General features: G+C 38.8%; 1 protein-coding gene across 1 annotated transcript in view; it reads right to left on the bottom strand.

Moving 5' to 3' along the window:
- LOC309644884 (ATP-binding cassette sub-family A member 17-like) overlaps positions 1–20,280 on the bottom strand; it is an 83,443-nt gene that overhangs the window by 30,960 nt on the left and 32,203 nt on the right. Inside the window, 8 exon segments of the mRNA XM_082429152.1 lie at positions 177–339; positions 341–520; positions 2,088–2,212; positions 2,215–2,249; positions 9,020–9,118; positions 16,694–16,844; positions 19,048–19,258; positions 19,566–19,751. Coding sequence (XP_082285278.1) covers positions 177–339; positions 341–520; positions 2,088–2,212; positions 2,215–2,249; positions 9,020–9,118; positions 16,694–16,844; positions 19,048–19,258; positions 19,566–19,751 — 1,150 coding nt within the window.

Genomic DNA, 20,280 nt, shown 5'->3' with positions numbered 1-20,280 from the left:
TCTCATTTCTGGGAACTCTCCCTTTCCTGTCGTTTGGCTTTTGAAAGATGTTTTTCTGAGACTTCTAGCTATTCACTCTGACTTCAGGGAGCATCACGTGGCCTGGAAGCACATGGCTTCACTACAAGGAGCAATGGGCCTGCTTCCTGCCCCATTTTCCTGGGCCTGGTACTTACTTAGCAGCTGCAGAGGAATCTGTTCCTCAGCCATGAGCATATCTGTAAAATGTTCTGAAAGCTGAGGACCCAGCCTGGAATTCAGAGAAATAAAGAATGGAACAATAGTTTGACCATATGTTTGTTTTTTTGTTTGTTTGGTTTTTTTTTGACCATATGTTTTTTAGGGTCAACTCCAATGGGACATTTTCCATGCTTGTACTGAAGTTGAGGAATGAGAGGCTGACCGTAAGGATCACCAGAGGTACCAGGATCTGTATTGACAGCGTCATCATCGAGTTGCACCAAGAATATGTAGCCCTTTTCAAGAACATGGCATAGAACTGTTGGCAGAGAAGGCTGAACTACAATTTAAAAAAAGGGGGAAACAACATTAACATGGTCACAGGTAGAAGCTGGCAGGCAGTTACGTGGCTCACGTCCAATTGTATTCTCTCATATTGTGTCTAACATTTTGATGATGTTAAAAATTGCTTCAGATTAAAATTCTTTGACTTAATTATTTGATTAACATTTAATGGCAGAAAAAGAAGGCACAGATTGGAAAGAGTCTGGAAGAGTAGCCTAAACAGATACCAAATATAAACATGATACAATTGTTTTTTACCTGCCAGATTGGCAAAAATTTTAAGTTGATGAGGATATGAGGAAAATGCCATTGCTGGCGTTTTAATTTGGTATGACTTTTTTTAGAAAACAAATTAGCTGAATGAATAAAATTAATTTGATATTCACACAGTCTTTAATATAGAAATTTTACTTCTAGTAATGTATCCTACAGGTATACTTGTGTAAGTTGCAGGACACGCACAGAGATGTCCCTGTGGCATTGACAGTAAATGTCAAAGTGTGTAGTCGTGTGCACTGAGATCCCAAGATCCAGTGCTGGGCCCAGAGGCAGCAGACTGTGGAGGTGGGCACTGCATGCTCCCACCCAGCTTCTCTGTAGTGCTGCACTAGCTGGGGCAGGCAGCGGGGCCTTCAAGCCTCAGGCGCCAGTGTTCCTTGTTCTCAAAATACCAAAGAATCCCTGAAAATCTCTACCAAGCACCACCCCCCAAGTTTCCCACATTTGACATGATGGAAGCTCCTTTCCCCTCAAACATTCATTAAAAGGCACTGCTAATAACTCATCAGAGGTGGTGCTCTGAGAAATACTTCCTGGGAAGGTTCCAGAGCTGTTTGCTAAAGCAAAGCTTGGCCAAGTAGAGGCCGGATAGATCCTTCCTGGGGGTTGGAGAAGAGCCTCCTGTATAAGACAGGCACTGGCCTAGATGACCCCCAAGACCCTTTCCAACTCGGAGGCTCCACGAATGGCAGCTTCCCCTTGAATAGGTGATTTAAGACTATGAAACAGTGAGACTAATCTCTTCACTAACCCATGAAAACCAGTCTCATTATTTTGCAACATACCTTATAGATAGCTAAATCAAGACCACTATATAAAATGCATATCAATATTCTTTTTTTAAGCATTAAAAGAATGTCCATGTATTTCATAAGAATATATTTTTAAAAATTTAAATTCCAGGTGGTACAATACATGATCTGTTTCACAGTGAAAAATTAAAAAGAAAGATTAAGTATGCTTTTTGGCCAGTAGATTTAATGCTTTTATTCTTTCTTCTTCCTGGTGAAAGGAACGGCCACGACCTTTTCTAGATCTTTTCTGATACTCCCTTCCATTGTGTTGATCCTAGTCAGAAAACACCAGCATTCTGACTTTGAAGTGGAGCAAAGAGCATGGTACTGCTGAAACCCAGCAGAGCCAATCTTCTATGCCTAAAATCTGCACATTTTTTCTTAAGCCCTTATTAAAGGTTGATATATACTTCTTGACAGAATAGTATCATGATTCCAAGAATGAAATAAAAATCTGCTTTCTTGCATGCATTTGAAATATTTGCTCACCCCAGTGTTTGGTTGGTTTGGTAGGCTGGACCGTATTGAGAAAATCCTTGAATGAAGACGTTTAATTCTGTTAACAGGAACTCTGCTAACCAGCGGGTGAGAATGGAAGGAGGGAAGCTTGATGATTGCATATGTATACTGGAATCTACCAACTTACTAACCCTAAACCAAACCAGAAACAAAAAGAAATAAAAATTCTCAAAATCACAACACATTTCATTTTGTTTGGATTTAAAGAATGAAAGTTGTGTAAGATATAAAAAAAATAAGTTAGGACAATAATGAGAGAAAAAAGAGCTGCACCAAGATTACATACTGCTAGCAAGTATATACTGGCTAGAAAGTTCTTAAGTAGGCACTAAATAAGAACTGAATTAACTGACCAATGGCTTCTCCAAATAACTGAGGCAACACTAGCATAAGTAGATTTCATTATTTCCCTTAAAAGATACCACACACAAATTAAAACAAAAATATCACTAATATCTATTTTATGAGCAAAACTATAAATTATAAAATGCAGCATTGCTGACGCTCTAGGACAGGGGTTTGTAAACTATGGCCAGTAGGCCAAATCCAGCTCAGAAAGGATTTTACATTTTTAAATGGTTACATGTTTAGATGGTTATCTAAGTGACTTACATAATACCCTTGATTATGCCACTAAACCTACATAGCCTGAAGTATTTACTATCTGGCCCTTTAAGAAAAAGTTTGCCCAAAACCACCCCCCCACACCAAGGCAAAAAGATGTATTCATTGTTGGCAGCAAACTGTTAGGTCAAGAAACATATTTTTATTCATAGTCTTCGGGCCAGTTATTCTACCGCTGGGAATTTGCCACAACAAAATAATCCAGTAAACAGGTGACTCACTTTCCCTCCAGTATGGTTCTGCAAAAGACAGTGAATTAATTGTTACTTATTGCTGTGACACAGATTATCCCAAAATTTAGCATCTTTATTTATTTATTTATTTATTTATTTTAAAATCTTTTGGCCTTGCCACATGGCTTATGGAATCTTAGTTCCCTGACCAGAGATTGAACCCACTCCCCTTGCACTGGGGGCATGGAGTCTTAACCACTGGACCACCAGGGAGGTCCCAGCATCTTAAAACAACAGTAAACGTTTAGGATCTCACGAAGTTCCTGTGGGTCAGGAATTTGGGAGTGGCTCAGCTGGGTGGTTCTGTCTCAAGGTCTCTCCTGAGGCTGTAGTCAAGCTATTGGCCAGGCTGCAGTTGTCTGAAGGCTGGACTGGGGCAGGAGGGTCAGCTCTCAGGGTGGTGCCCTTATGTGGCTGCGGGCAGGAGGCAGTAGTGTGTGGTTCTCTGTAGTTCTGACAAGAACATTGGTTGATGGTTTAAGTAACATTAATGATTAAGATAAAAGTGAAACAACAAAGATGTATGTCAGAACTTCACTCATTCATCCATGAGGTGAGCAACATTTTTGTTGGATTGAATAACATTTTTTTAATACTGGAAGAGTATTTCCTCAAATTCTATTCTTAATGAAATTGCTTCAGATATGACATACTTTTAAGCTTAATTCACACTATTAACATTTTCTCAGTCATTACTTTTTTAATCTAGACAATCAACAAAGCAATAAATTAAACCCCAGTTTATAGTGTTTATCAATTTCCATGTTGTAAATACTCTCACCATGATTGATTTCAAATTATCAACATAACATTTCCATCATACAGATGTAAGTAGATGTAAAAATAACCTCAAGAGCACTGATAATAGTAAAATGTAGCCAAATCATGAGGAAATGAAGTTTTTATTATTACCTTTTGTGATTATTGTGATTTATAATAAGAAATATGTATTTGATCTTTGTCCTGGTTCTGGAATAGAGGGCCTAAAACCCTTGTAAATTTCTAAGTGATGAGAGCCATAAAAGTGTCTTTTGTTATGTTAATGGAGTGACTTTTGGAAAGCACCAAAGGATGGGGGTTGGTTGCCATGGGAACAAAAAACAAGTGATTAGAGGGTTAGAACTTTTGACCACCTTCACACAATTCCCCCACCCCTACCTCCAACCTCTGGCAACCGCAAATCTGTTCTGTGTTTCTATGAGGTTTTTTTTTTTTTTTAAGATTCCACATATAAGTAAGATCATACAATGTTTGTCTTTCTGTGTCTGACTTATTTCACTGAGCATAATGCCCTCAAGGCCTATCCATGTTGTTGCAAGTGTCAGGATTCCTCTTTTTTTTTTTTTTAATGGCCAAATAGCGTGTGTGTGTGTGTGTGTGTGTGTGTGTGTGTGTGTGTGTGTGTGTGTGTTTATCAATCACATTTTCTTTATCCATTCCCCTGCTGATGGACACTTAGGTTGTTTCTACAACTTGGCCGTTGTAAATAATGCTGCAATGAACATGGGGGTGCAGATATCTCTTTGAGGTAGTGAGTATATTTCCTTTAGATATATACCCATAAGTGGAATTGTTGGATCATATGGTAGTTCTATTTTTTTTTAATTAATTAATTTATTTTTGGCTGCATTGGGTCTTCGTTGCTGTGCGCAGGCTTTCTCTAGTTGTGGCGAGCGGGGGCTACTCTTCATTGCAGCGCGTGGGCTTCTCATTGCGGTGGCTTCTCTTGTTGTGGAGCACGGGTTCTAGGCACACGGGCTTCAGTAGTTGTGGCATGTGGGCTCAGTAGTTGTGGCTCGTGGGCTCTAGAGCACAGGCTCAGTAGTTGTGGCCTGCGGGCTTAGTTGCTCCGTGGCATGTGGGATCTTCCTGGACCAGGGCTCGAACCCGTGTCCCCTGCATTGGCAGGCAGATTCTTAACCACTGCGCCATGAGGAAAGTCCCTCTATTTTTAATTTTTTGAGGAAGCTTCAATATCGGTTTTCATAGTGGCTGCACCATTTTACATTCCGACCAATAGAACACAAGTGTTCCCTTTTCTCCACATCCTGGCCAAAGCTTGTTATCTCCTGTCTCTCTGCCATTCTAACAGGTGTGAGGTGTTATCTCATAGTGGTTTTGATTTGCATTTCCCTAATGATTAGTGATGTTGAACACCTTTTCATGTATCTGTTGGTCATCTGAATATATTCTTTGGAAAAAAAGTCTATCCAGGCCCTTTGCCCATTTAAAAATTGGATTTTTTTTTTCTTTTTTGCTATTGAGTTGTATGACTTCTTTATATTTTTTGGATACTAACCCCTTATCATATAAGTGTCTGTGAATACTTTCTCCCATTCAGTAGGTTGCCTTTTAATTTTGTTGATCATTTTGTTTGCTGTGCAGAGCTTTTTTATTTTGATGTAGTGCTACCTGTTTATTTTTCCTTCTGTTGCTTGTGCTAATATCCTCCCTTTGATTGTGAGCTGGACCCAGTGACTAACTTCTAATGAACAGAATATAGCAAAAGTGATAAAAATGTCACTTCCAAGATTAGGTTACAAAATGAATGTAGCTTCCATCTTGGTCACGTTTTCTCTCTTTCTCTGATTACTCGCTGTGGGGGAAGCCAGTTGCCATATCACAAGGTCACTCCAGCAACCTGGGAAGAGGCCCACATGGTGAAGAACTGAGGCCAATAGATACCAAGGAACTGAGGTCAGCCAGCAACAACAGAAGTGAACTTGGAAGTGGATCCTCCCCCAGTTGAGCCTTTAGAGACTGCAGCCCTGGCTAACAGCTTGACTACAACCACCTCCCAGGAGACCCTCAGCGAGAACCACCTATCTACCAGCTCCTGGACTCCTGACCCACAGAAACTGTGAGGTAATAAATGTTTGTTGTTTCAAGATTGTTTCAAGTTTTAGGGTAATTTGTTATGCAGCAATAGATAATGAATACAAGCCAAAAAAAGAGTATAACAGACATGAGCACCTGAAAGGGAAAAATCATGCATAAGTAGTAGTCCCAGGAGGAGTGGAAAGAGAGGATCAGAAGAGAGATTGGTTGAGAATTTTCCAAAACTGACCAATATCAGCAAACACATTGTGAAAAGTGGTAAAAATCCTAAACAGAGGAACACAGAGAAAACCACACAAAGGCACATCACTGTAAAAATGTTGAAAACCTAAGACAAAGAAAAAACAATATTAAAAGCAGCCAGAGGTAAAGGACAGATTGCATTAAAAGAATAAAAATAATACTGGCAGCTGACATATCAGTGGACATAATGGAAGCCAGAAGACAATAGAATGGAATGGATAAGCAAAAATGATCTATCCATATGATGGAGTACTATTCAGCAATAAAAAAGAACAAGTATTTATTATAAATGCCACAACATGAATGAACCTCCAAAAATTCTTCTAAGTGAAAGAAGCCAGACATAAAATACATACTATATGATTTTCTGCATATGAATCCAAATGATTCCATTCTTATGAAATGGCCAGAATAGGTAAATATATAAAGACAGAAAGTAGACTAGTGGTTGCCTTGGGCTAGAGATGGGAACAAGGAACGTTTGCAAATGAACATGAAAGATCTTTTCAGAGTGATGAAAATGTTCTAACATTGGATTTTGGTTATGGTCACACAACTCTGTAAATTTACTAAAAGCCATCAAACTTCATGGTATGAATTACTGATTAATGTTACAATATGTAAATTATACCTCAGTAAATCTGTTTTAAAAAGAAGACAATAGAATTACATTGTAGAAGTGTTTAAAAAACCCTGCTAAAGTAGAATTCTATATCAAGGAAAAATTTCTTCAAAAACCAAGGCCAAAAATATATTTTCAGGCAAACAAAAACTCTGAGACTTTATCACCAGAAAATCTGCACTAAAGGAAATAGATATTGTTTAGGTAGGAAGAAAACAGTTCTAGATGGAAGCTTAAGGGTGAATGAAGGTTTAAAGAACAATGCAAAGGGTAAATATGTGCTAAATTTATTTTTAATTAATTTTTATTGGAGTATAGCTGCTTTACAATGTTGTGTTAGTTTCTGCTGTACAGCAAAGTGAATCAGCTACACGTATACATATATCCCCTCTTTTTTGGATTTCCTTCCCATTTAGGTCACCACAGAGCATTGGGTAGAGTTCCCTGTGCTATACAGTAGGTTCTCATTAGTTACCTATTTTATACATAGTATCAATAGTGTATATATGTCAATCCCAATCTCCCAATTCATCCCACCGCCCCCTCCCCTCCTTGGTATCCATAGGTTTGTTCTCTACTTCTGTGTCTCTATTTCTACTTTGCAAATAAGTTCATCTGTATCATTTTTCTAGATTCCACATGTAAGCGATATTATAAATATGTGCTAAATTTAAATGAATACCGATTACACAAAAAACAATAATGTCTTATGGGTTTTTAAAAATACACAGAATTGAAATAGTTGAACGAAATAGCACATATCTCTGTAAGTAGAATAAATGGAATTTAAGTGTGCTATGTACCTTGCATTGTCTGGAATGTGAAATGTACTAGTTTATTGTAAACTTTAATAAGTTAAAAATGCACATTGTAATCTTAGGATAACCACCAAGAGAACAGCAAAATAACTTACAAATTCTAAACTAACAGAGGAGAAAATACAAAGTAAAAAAACAAACAAACCCACTAAATCAATCCAAAAGACCAGAAAGGAAATAAGATAATATGGAATTGGTGGGATAAATAAAAAACATTGAATAACATGGTAGATTCAAAACCAAATGAATTAGAATTTTTATTAGTTGTAAAGGACCAAAGCTTCTATTTAAAAAGTAAAGATAGACAAATTAATGTTTTTTTAAACGCCAGCTATATTCTGTTTATAAGAAATACATCTAAAATATATGGCTACAGTTAGAATAAATGCAAAAGGATGGACAAGGAAAATATCCTTCAAAAATCAGGGAGAAATAAAATCATTTCCAGACCAAAATAACTGAGAGTGTTTGGCACCAGCATAAAAACAGTAAAGGACGTGGTACAGAATGTACTGCAGGCAGAAGGAAAGTTACTGGAGAAGCACGAGGAAAAAACAGAAAGAGCTAACTATGTACATGAATTTAAATGGCCATTGTCTTCCCCAAACAACAATAATGTTTCGTGGAGTTAAAAAAGAGAATTAAAATATATAACAATAGTATATAAGGTGGTGATGGTGGGATGTGTGTGAATAAAATTAAAGTGTTCCAAGGTCTTGGTATTTTCCAGGAGCATAGGAAAGATACTAATTCACCTGAGACTTTGATAAATTACATATGTGTATCTCAATATCTAGGCTTACCACTAAAATAATAAAATAAGAATATATAGTTTCCAGCTAGTGTGGGGTAGGGAGGAAAATATAGAATGAGAAAAAATAATCCAAAAAAGGGAGAGAATAAGCCATATAGACTAAGCAGGACTAGTATAAAATATAAAATGATAGATATAAATTTTAATGTATCATAAGTAATACTCGTAAATAGCCTACATATTCCATTTAGAAGACAAATATTACCAGACTGGGTAAAATACTCACCTGTTCTTCTTGCCACTTTATGGCCTAGTGTGGCCTCTTGGGTAGTTTACCTGGAATGCCCCCTCAAAGCCTTCCTAGCATTGAGCCAGCATCCCTGCTTCATTACGTTCAAATAGCTTGGTGGATGAATCAGCCAATCTCAGAGCTGCCCGAACTTGGGAAATCTTTTTAAATGAAATAATAAACCTTCCTAATAAACCAGCTGAGTGTGGGTTATCTGTTACTTACAATCAAAAGTATCCCAACTGGTATAATATTTTTTTTGATTTTCATTCCTAGAAATTTATGTTAAAATTTTGTTTGTTGGGTGATATTACATTCAATATTTTCTGCATTAACCAATATCTCTATTATTGGAAGTACTAGTCAGAGGCTGGAAGACCATTCAGTGAGGATGTTATAGAAAGGATTCAAGCACAGGGCAATGTTTAAAATCCCTTCCAACCCTAAGATTCCTGGAGTCTATAGTTTTGTACTTGCTTACCGAATGAAGACTTCTTCCATAGTGGTGACAGAGGCCCCAAAGCTGGCAATGCCCAGCTCTTTCTGCCTCAGTTCCAAGTCAGTAAATAGAGATTCAAACCTGGGACGGAAGAACAGTTTTATTCCTCAATGGTGGAAGGTGAATCCCTCATTATCACCATTGGCTTTCTACAGAGGAAAAAGCATGGGCTATGGAGTCTAGAATATTTTTGTTCAAGTCTCAACTCTGTCCCTCTCTAGCTTCATGACTCTGAACTTGAACAATGAGCATAATAGCATTTACTTCAAAAACTTTCTGTAAGGATAAATCAAACATATACCTAGCACATTGCAGATGCAAAGTAAATATTAATTAATCTCTTTTATTTTGAGCAAGAAGAAATAACAGTACTATTTTTGGAGTGCTTACTAAATGCCAGGGGCCATTCTAAGCCCTTTTCCATATATTAACTCTGTGAATCCTCTCAACGGCTCGCTGAGGACAGTGCTGAAAAGGTAAATAACTTCTGTGGGAGCCTGGCAACAACTGGACTGGGAGTCAGCCACACCTACTAGACTGCCCATAGTAGCCAGCCTGCCACAACAGAAGAGCACACATAGCCCACATAGGAAACACCTGTAGAGCATAGAACTCTGGTGACCAGACAGGAGTGCGCTGCTGGGATGCATAGGATGTGATGTCCCCTACCTAAGGCCACTTCTCCCAAGATCAGGAAATGTGACCAATCTATCAAATACATAAAAATAAAAACAGCTGGAATTAGGCAAAATGAGGTGGCAGAAGAATATTTTCCAAATGAAGGAACAAGATAAAACCCCAGAAACAGAACTAAGTGAAGTCACTAACTGATAAAGAGTTCAAGGTAATTATCCTAAAGATGCTCAAAGAACTCAGGAGAAATATGGGTGAACACAGTGAAAAGTTTAACAAGGGGTTAGAAAATATGAAGAAGAACCAAACAGAGCTGAAGAATACAATAACTGAAGTAAAAAAATACACTAGAAGGAATCAACAGTAGATTAAACAATACAGAAAAATGGATCAGCTAACTGGAAGACAGAGTAACGGAAATCACTCAAGCTGAACAGAAACAAGAATTTTTTAAAATGAGGACAGTTTAAGAGACTTCTTGGACAATATCAAGTGTACTAACATTCACATTACAGGGGTCCCAGAAGGAAAAGAGAGAGAGAGAAAGGGACTGAGGACATATTTGAAGACATAATACCTGAAAAGTTCCCTAACCTGGGAAGGGAAACAGATATTCAGATCCAGGAAGTAAGAGAGTCCCAAACAGGACCAACCCAAAGAAGACCACACCAAAACACATTGTAGTTAAAATGGCAAAAATTAAAGACAAAGAGAAAATATTAAAAGCAGCAAGGGAAAAGCAACAAGTTATGTACAAGGGGACTCCCATAAGGCTATCAGGTGACTTTCAGCAGAACCTCTGCAGGCTAGAAGGGAGTGGCACAATATATTTAAAATGATGAAAGGGAAAAACCTACAACCAATAATACTCTACCCAGAAAGGCTGTCATTCAGATTTAATGGGGAGATCAATAGTGTTACAGACAATAAAAGCTAAAAGAGTTCAGCACCACAAAACTAGCTTTACAAGAAATGTTAAAGGGACTTCTCTAAGCAAAAAGAAAAGGTCACAAGTAGAAATGTGAAAATTATGAAAGGAAAAATATCATTAGTAAAGGCAAATATACAGTAAAGGTACTAAGTCAACCACTTATAATGCTATTAGGAAGGTTAAAAGACAAAAGTAGTATAACCATCTATATCCACAATAAGTAGTTAAGGGATACACAAAACAAAAAGATGTAAAATATGGTGTCAAAAACAGTAAACATTGGTGGGGGGAAGTAAAAATGCAGGGTTGTTAAAATACATTCCAACTTAAGAGATCAGCAACTTGAAATTATAGATATAGATATATAGATATAGTTTGCTATACATTAACCTCATGGTAACCACAAACCTAAAATCTGTAATAGATATACTCACAAAAAAGAGAAAGGAATCCAAATAGAACAATAAAGATAGTCATCAAATCACAAGGAAAGAGCAAAAGAAGAAGAAAGAAACAAAAAAGAACTACAAAACAACCCCCAAACAATTAACAACTGGCAATAAGTACAAATAATTACTTTAAATGTAAATGGACTAAATACTCCCATCAAAAGACAGAGTGGCTGAATGGATACAAAAACAAGACCCATTTATACATTGCCTACTAGAGACTTCAGATCTAAATACACACACAGACTAAAAATGAGGGGATGGAAAAAGGTATTCCATGCTAATGGAAATAAAAAGAAAGCCAGGGTAGCAATACTTAGACAAAATAGACTTTAAAATGAAGACAGTAACAAGAGACAAAGAAGTACATTACATAATGATGAAGGGATCAATCCAAGAAGAAGATATAACAATTGTAAATATATATGCACCCAATATAGGATCACCTAAATATATAAAGCAAATAGTGACAGACATAAAGGGAGATACTGATAGTAACACAATAATACTAGGGGACTTTAACTCCCCACTTACATCAATGGACAGACCATCCAGACAGAAAATCAATAAGGAAACTCTGGGCTTAAATGACACATTACACCAGATGGACTCTCTCTCTCTCTCTCTGTATATATATATATGGAACATTCCATCCAAAAGCAGCAGAATACACATTCTTTTCAAGTGCACATGGAATATTCTCCAGGATAGATCACATGCCAGGCCAAAAAACAAGTCTTGGTAAGTTTAAGAAAACTGAAATCATATCAAGCATCTTTTCTGACCAAAACACTATGAGACTAGAAATCAACTACACGGAAAAAACTGCAAAAACCACAAACACCTGGAGGCTAAACAATCGGCTACTAAACAACGAATGAGTCACTGAAGAAATCAAAGAAGGAATTAAAAAATACCTGGAGACAAATGAAAATGAAAACACAATAATCCAAAATGTACGTGATGCAGCAAAGGCAGTTCTAAGAAGGAAGTTTATAGTGATACAAGCCTACCTCAGGAAACAAGAAAAATCTCAAATAAACAATCTAAACTTACACCTAAAGGAACCAGAAGAAGAAAAATAAACAAAACCCAAATTTAGTAGAAGAAAATAAATCATAAATGTTAGAGCAGAAATAAATGAAATAAAGACCAAAAAAAATAGAAAATAATCAATAAAACTAAGAGCAGTTTCTTTGAAAAGATAAACAAATTGATAAGCCTTTAACCAGACTCATCAAGAAAAAAAGAGAGAGGGCCCAAATCAATAAAATCAGAATGAAAAAGGAGAAGTTACAATGGACACCACAGAAACACAAAGGAATATAAGACATTACTATGAACAATTATACACCAATAACATGGACAATCTAGAAGAAATTGACAAATTCACAGAAATGTACAATCTCCCAAGACTGAAACAGGAAGAAATAGAAAATATGAACAGACCAATTACCAGTAATGAAATTGAATCAATAAAAACAAAACAAAACAAACAAAAAAAAACCTCCCAAAAAACAAAAGTCCAGGACCAGATGTCTTCACAGGTGAATTCTACCAAACATTTAGAGAAGAAAAATCCTTCTCAAACTATTCCAAAAAATTGCAGAGGAAGTAATGCTTCCAAACTCTATCTACAAGGCCCTGATACCAAAACCAGACAAAGATACAGCACAAAAAAAGAAAATTACAGGCCAATATCACTAATGAACATAGATGCAAAAATCCTCAATAAAATATTAGCAAACTGTGCAGGGCAGAAGTTGAGACACAGATGTAGAGAACAGACATATGGACACCAAGGGGGGAAAACTGCGGTGGGGTGGGGATGGTGGTGTGCTGATTTGGGCGATTGGGATTGACATGTATACACTGATGTGTATAAAATTGATGACTAATAAGAACCTGCAGTATAAAAAAACAAACAAACAAAACAACTAATACTAAACTTTCATTGGGTTATTTGTATGGAAATATGTTAATATAAATGTTTCAGACATTACATGAAATTTCTAAAAATCTTATATGTTCTGGTATAATGTTATAAGTCATAATCCTAGTTATTACTTTAAAATGTATATCTCAGAAATAACTAATTTTCTTGTCAACTGCATTATTATGAACTTTCATCAAATCTTTAACCGTGGTCATTTTTAAGTCTTTTGTCATTTACAGACAGTTCTGGGTGTACTCTGATGCTTTTGCAAATATGTTCCTATAAAAGGTTTTCATCTTCAAGAAAATCATGGAAAAGACTCTGACAAGTACAGGTTTCTGGTAACTGACTGTACTGCTGAACTGAATGAATAAGCATTTTCAGAACTCTAATGAAAAACTGATGAACTCATAAAAGTGCTAACAAAAGATCAAGATGAAAAAAAAAATTAATTACATGGGACTGAGTGAACTGATGAGGATGAGTATAATTTTTGTGACTTTCTGTTTGAGTTAAAAAAAAAATCCCACAAGGACTCAGAGGCAAAGAATATACAAATCAATTTTCACTGCAAAGTAAAGGAGCTGCTACAGTGGAGGATTACTGGACTGAATGTCAATATTATGACATAGTATGAGTGTGTTTCATGTTTGGTAATTGCAATCATTGTTGCTTTTGTTGTGTTCATCCATGTACAATGCTTGATGTCAGTCTATCTCTTGTAAAAATAAAATACAGTGTGTGTGTGTGTGTGTGTGTGTGTGTGTGTGTGTGAAAAAAAAAATTAGCAAACTGAATTCAGCAACATATTAAAAGGTTCATACACCATGATCAAGTGGGATTTATCCCAGGGATGCAAGGTTGGTTCAATCAATCAATGTGATACACCACATTAACAAACTAGACAATAAAACCATATGATCATCTCAATAGATGCAGAAAAAGCTTTTGGACAAAATTCAACATCCATTTATGATAAAAACTCTCCACAAAGTGGATATAGAGGGACCATTCGTCAACATAATAGGGCCATATATGATAAGCCCACAGCTGACATCATACTTGACAGTGAAAAGCTGAAAGCATTTCCTCTCAGATCAGGAATAAGACAAGGATGCCCACTCTCACCACTTTCATTCAATATAGTATTAGAAGTACTGGCCACAGCAATCAGACAAGAAAAAGAAATAAAAGGAATCCAAATTGGAAGGGAAGAAGTAAAACTGTCACTGTTTGCAGATGACATGATACTATACATAAAAATTCGAAAGATGCTACCAGAAAACTACTAGAGTTCATCAACGAATTTGGTAAAGTTGCAGGATACAAAATTAATACACAGAAATCTGTTGCATTTCTATACACTAACAACAAAAGATCTGAAAGAGAAATTAAATAAACAATCCCATTTACTATCACATCAAAAGAATAAAATACTTGGGGATAAACCTACCTAAGGAGACAAAAGACCTGTACTAAGAAAACTATAAGATGCTGATGAAAGAATTCGAAGATGACACAAACAGATGGAAAAATATACCATGTTCTTGGATAGGCAGAATCAATATTGTGAAAATGACTATACATAGAAAATCCTCAAGATGCCACCAAAAAAACTACTAGAACTCATCAATGAATTTGGTAAAAGTTGCAGGATACAAAATTAATATACAGAAATCTATTGCATTTCTATACACTTACAACAAATTATCAGAAAGAGAAATGAAGGAAACAATCCCGTTTACTGTCACATAAAAAAGAACACAATACCTAGGAATAAACCTACCTATGGAGATAAAAGACCTGTTCTTGGAAAACTATAAGACACTAATGAAAGAAATTCAAGACAACACAAAGAGGTGGATATACTGTGTTCATGGATTGGAAGAATTATTATTATTAAAATGACCATACTACCCAAGGCAATCTACAGATACAATGCAATCTCTATCAAAATACCAATGACATTTTTGACGGAACTAGAACAAATAAGTCTAAAATTTGTATGGAAACACGAAAGGCCCTGAATAGCCAAAGCAATCTTGAGAAAGAAGTCTAGAGCTGGAGGTATCATGCAAAGCTACAGTAATCAAAACAATATGGTACTGGCACAAAAACAGACAAATAGATCAATGAAACAGAATACAGAACGCAGAAATAAACCTACGCACCTATGGTCAATTAATTTACAACAAAGGAGGCAAGAATATGCAATGGGGAAAACACAGTCTCTTCATTAAGTTGTGCTGGGAAAACTGGACAGCTACATGTAAAAGAGTGAAATTAGAACATTTTCTCACATCATATACAAAAATAAACTCAAAATATATTAAAGACCTAAATGTAAGACCAGAAGTCATAAAACTCCTAGAAGAAAACATAGGCAGAACACTCTTTGACATAAATCGTAACAATATTTTTTTGGATCTGTCTCCTAAGGCAAAGGAAACAAAAGCAAAAATAAACAAATGGGACCTAATTAAACTTAAAAGCTTTTGCACAGCAAAGGAAACTATTGACAAGCAAAAAGATAAACTACTGAATGGGAGAAAATATTTGCAAATAGTATATGACTGATAAGGGGTTAATATCCAAAATATATAAACAGCTCATTCAACTCAATATCAAAGAAAAAGCAACCTGATTTTAAAATGGGCAGAAGATCTGAATAGGCATATTTCCAGTTTGGATGGAAGGGTTTGAAAGCCACTGTGAAGTAGACTGAGTAATGCATGGGTGATGAGATAAAGCAGGCAACATGCTTGGCCCATTTTTAGAGAGTTTTGACTGTGCAGGGTTGCAGGGCATGGAGTGGTGGCTGGAAAGACAGGTAGGCTCAAGAGAGTGTTTTTCCAGATCACACTAATATGTTCATGGAAATGACCCAAAGAGAGAGAAGTTGGTGATGTAGATGAGAGAGGAAATTATCAAACAAGTGAACTCTTGAGAAGGTGAGGTGGGTGGGTACTTGGGCTGGTGATGAAGCAAGCAAGTTTGTAGGTTTGTGATAGGGATAAAATAGAGTTCTTGTTGGATGGTGTTTATTTTCTCAATGAAGTATAAGGTAAGATTCCTATCTGAAAGCAACATGGGGACTGAGGAGAGGGAGAGGGGGAAGTGTTGGGAACCAATCTGAGGTCTGAGATAATTACAGGGCTGACTTCTGCTCCCACCCCACATCAGAAATCCACTTATAACTTTATAGTCAGCCTTCCATATCCAAATGTTCCACATCTGCAGATTTAACCAAACGGGGATAGTGTAGTAATGTACTAGTACCATAGTAACCTATTTATTGAAAAAATCTGTGTATAAGTGGACCCACGCAGTTCAAACCTGTGTTGTTCAAGGGTCAACTGTAATTTAGAGGAAAATCAAGTAAAGTCTTCATCTGAGCTCAGTTACTTGGGTGCATGTAATTAGAGTTCACACAATCAAGGGCCCCTCTAAAGCCATCTTAAAGAATTTGATTTTAACCTGAAGGCAACTGGGAACCATCAAGGGTTTTTAAGGAGGAGGAAACATGATCAGAGTCCTGTATTTTCAAGTGCACTCTGGCTGGGGTGTCGTGTCTTTCTAGGAAATACCAAAGGCCTAGGGATCCAGACCATTACAGCTTCGAGTGCCCTTGGCGAGGACAGGGATAGGAGAGACAACTGCACACTCAGTACATGCAAACAATTACTCCAGTCCTCTCAGGTCCATACCTGTGCACGCTCTCTTTAGGAAGTATAAATGTTATTTCTTCACCAGTGCTAGACTGGAAAATTACATTTGGTGTGTGTTGATAAATCAGATGAGAAATCTTCTCTGTGTTACAGTGAGGTTTTTTCACTAAAGTCATATAATATCCTGCACCTGAAACAACAGTTAAAAGATCATGAAACAGTTTTACCCTTTTTAGTCACATTTAGTGTTCTATATCCTAGAACAGGATAGCTCCACAGGCTAGAGAAGCTGGTGAGCCCTGCGGGGTTGAATTTAATCAGCTCGGTGCTTTGTGACCACCTAGAGGGATGGGATGGGGAGGGTGGGAGGGAGGGAGATGCAAGAGGGAAGAGAAATGGGAACATATTGTATATGTATAACTGATTCACTTTGTTATAAAGCAGAAGCTAACACACCATTGTAAGGCAATTATACTTCAATAAAGATGTTAAAAAAAAAAAAAAAACCACAGTGAACTTGCCTCTGAAGGTCTATAATGCTACTCTTGAGTCTTACCTTCTACTCCATAGTTGGGAGGTGATAATAGCACATTTAGCAATGCTAGGCAAAATAAAGGAGGGTTGTATTAAGGGCAACACTCTCTTTAAGTGATAACTAATGTGGGGAAGTGAAAACTTAGTAGGTAGGGCCCTTGAACATTAAGGTTAAGAACAAGCATACCTCTATCATAATTAAATTATGTTTTTGAGGATACATACCTTATGGTATTCTAAACATTCTTTCAGAAATTACTAGTAACACTTGTTACTGCACTGCTGGCAATGCAGTCATTCAACAAACATTCATTGAGCTCTCATGATGTGACAGGCACTCTTCTAGGCACTGAGCACATAGCAGTGGACCAAATAGTCAAAGATCCCTACTCTCAATGGGCTTTCCTTAAAGGGATGTGAGACAGATAATAAGAGAAATAAGTAAAATTTAGAGTATATTAGTGACAAGTGCTAAGGCGAAAGATGAACAGGGGAGGGGATACAGAGTATCGGGGATTGTGACTTTAAACAGGGTCACAAGGAAAGCCTCACTGAGAATGTGACATCTGTAAAAGGACTGAAGACCTAAGGAAGAGGAGAAGGCATGGCAATGTGTGGCCCGGAGGAAGGAGCAAGCCCAGTATGCTGGATAAGAAAGGGGGCCATGGGGCAGGAGCAGAGCAAAGCAGCTGAAGAACTTTAGGAAATGTGGTCGGGGTAATAGGACCAGGCCAAGCAAGGCCTTTAGGCCACTCCCAGGACTCTGCCTTTTCCTTTCAGTGGGACAGGAAGTCATTGGTGGACTGAGCAGAAGAGTGACACACTCATTCTGACAACTGGGCAGAGACCAGGGGTGGGTTAGAAGCAACTGCAATAATGCAGGTAGAAGAATGGCAGCCTGGACCAGGGCGCTAACAAGTGGTAGAGGTGGGAGGAAGGCAAGGTCACTAGAGTTTACAGATGGATCAGTTATGGGCTATGAGAGACAGAGGATCACGGAGCCCCCAAGGTTCTGGCCAAGCACCTAGAAGAATGGAGCTGCCTTTACTGTGGGGGAGATGGTTTGGCAGTAAAGAGCTGGAGCTCAGCTCTGCACAGGTTTTGGACAAGTCTTTCAGGTCTGTTCACTGTCTATGTGGATGTGTGGAGTAGGCAGTTAAATACACAAATCTGGAGTTCAGTTGAGAGGTCCAGCCAGAGATACATACATTTTTCAGCCAGGTAAGTATTTAAAGTCAGGACACTGGATGAGATCACTAAGTCAGTGGGCAGAGAAAGAATAGTAAAGCAACCAAGGCACTTCCATGTTTAGAAGTAGAAGTGATGCAAAGGAGCAGTCAGAGACATAAGAGGGAAACCCAGAGGGCTGGGGGTCCAGGAAAACAAGGGGAGGATGTTTGCGGTGGGATCCTGATGAGGAGTACACCCAGTTGTGGAAATAACAACTCGCGCTTTTGCATGCACTAGCTCCCACTTTGAGGAACATGGTATCTTAATCTCCATTTTATAGATCAGAAAACTAAGGCCAAAAAAGGATGAACTAACTTGGTAGAAAGGATGAAAAGGGAGTAAACTACCAGAGTGGAACTCAAACACAGGCCTTCTGACTCCAAGTCTCAGAGATTTTTTCTGCTTCATTCCTTCTTCGTTCTCACAAGGCCCTCTGCCTGGGGCCTCGGGTCTTTACCCACAGGTAGCAGAACAGGATGTCTAGAGAAGGCCTCTCCCTGCCTGATCTCAGTGGCCCTTCAGGAACGTTACCAGTGGATACTTTCTCCAGCACACTGGACCAGCAACGCTGACCCCACACAGAATGGAGTTTCGGTTGCCTTCCCCACTGCCTGCCCGGGGCCACTCACCGTATTTCTGCTTCAGGAACAGAGATGACCCGCAGCACTGCAGATCCCTCTTGGCCATGATGGCAATGTGGTCTCCCAGCAGGTCGGCTTCATCCATGAAGTGGGTGGTCAGCAGGATGATGCGGTCACTTTTGTGCCGCTGAGGAAGGTCCCAGATGGCCCTCCTGGAGATGGCGTCAACGCCTGAGGTTGGCTCGTCCAGCATCAGCACCTGAAGGGCAGAGGAATGGCCTTGTGATGACGGCAGAGTCACGTCCCAGGCCCCGGCTGGCTGCGCTGCAGGCCCCATGTGACTGGAGGTCAATGAAGATTCAGCAGTATCACCCACACCAGACTGCCCATCCAGGGCGTCCAGAGCTGAGGTGCCTGGGACATGGCTGAAGGGCCTGCAGCCAGCCCAGGCCAAGTGGGAACTAGAAAGTGATACTTCTGGGCCCTGCTGACCCAACGTGTTTTTCTACTGCATGTGGGGGCCCTGACCTGTGTCTTTCAGGAAGCCAGGCCCTGCCACCCCCTACCTTGGAGCCTGCGATGAGGGCGATGCTGATGAGGGCGATGCCGATGAGGGCAATGCCGATGGAGAGCTTGCGCCTCATTCTCCCGGTCAGGAACCTGCTCCGGGAGTCCCGTTTGTCCTGCAGACTGAGGATGTGCAGCACGCATTTGATTTCTTCAGGGCACTTCTGGCACAACAAGCCTTTCAGCTAAAATAGCAGAGGACAGAGATCTGGCAGGGGCTTCTGACGGGAGGCTGGCGTGTCCAACAAGCATTTTGCTTGTACAGCAGTCCCCCCTTATCTGAGGTTTCGCTTTCCACAGTTTTAGTTACCCACTACCCACAGTCAACTGTGGTTTGAAAATATTAAATGAAAAATTACAGAAATAGGGGACTTTCCTGGTGGCGCAGTGGTTAAGACTCCGCCTGCCAATGCAGGGGACACGGGTTTGAGCCCTGGTCCGGGAAGATCCCACATGCCGCGGAGCAACTGAGCCCATGTGCCACAACTACTGAGCCTGCGCTCTACAGCCCTCGAGCCACAACTACTGAGCCTGCATGCCACAACTACTGAAGCCCGAGCATGTAGAGCCTGTGCTCTGCAACAAGAGAAGCCACCGCAATGAGAAGCCTGTGCACCGCAACGAAGAGTAGCCCCCACTCACCGCAACTAGAGAAAGCCCGTGCACAGCAATGAAGACCCAATGCAGCCAAAAAATACATAAATAAATAAATAA

This window comes from Balaenoptera physalus (genome assembly GCF_965194825.1).
Source record: "Balaenoptera physalus genome assembly, chromosome: 16".
Lineage (NCBI taxonomy): Eukaryota > Metazoa > Chordata > Mammalia > Artiodactyla > Balaenopteridae > Balaenoptera > Balaenoptera physalus.
Note: the sequence above shows the minus strand (reverse complement) of the source record. Positions and strands in the feature narration are given on the sequence as shown.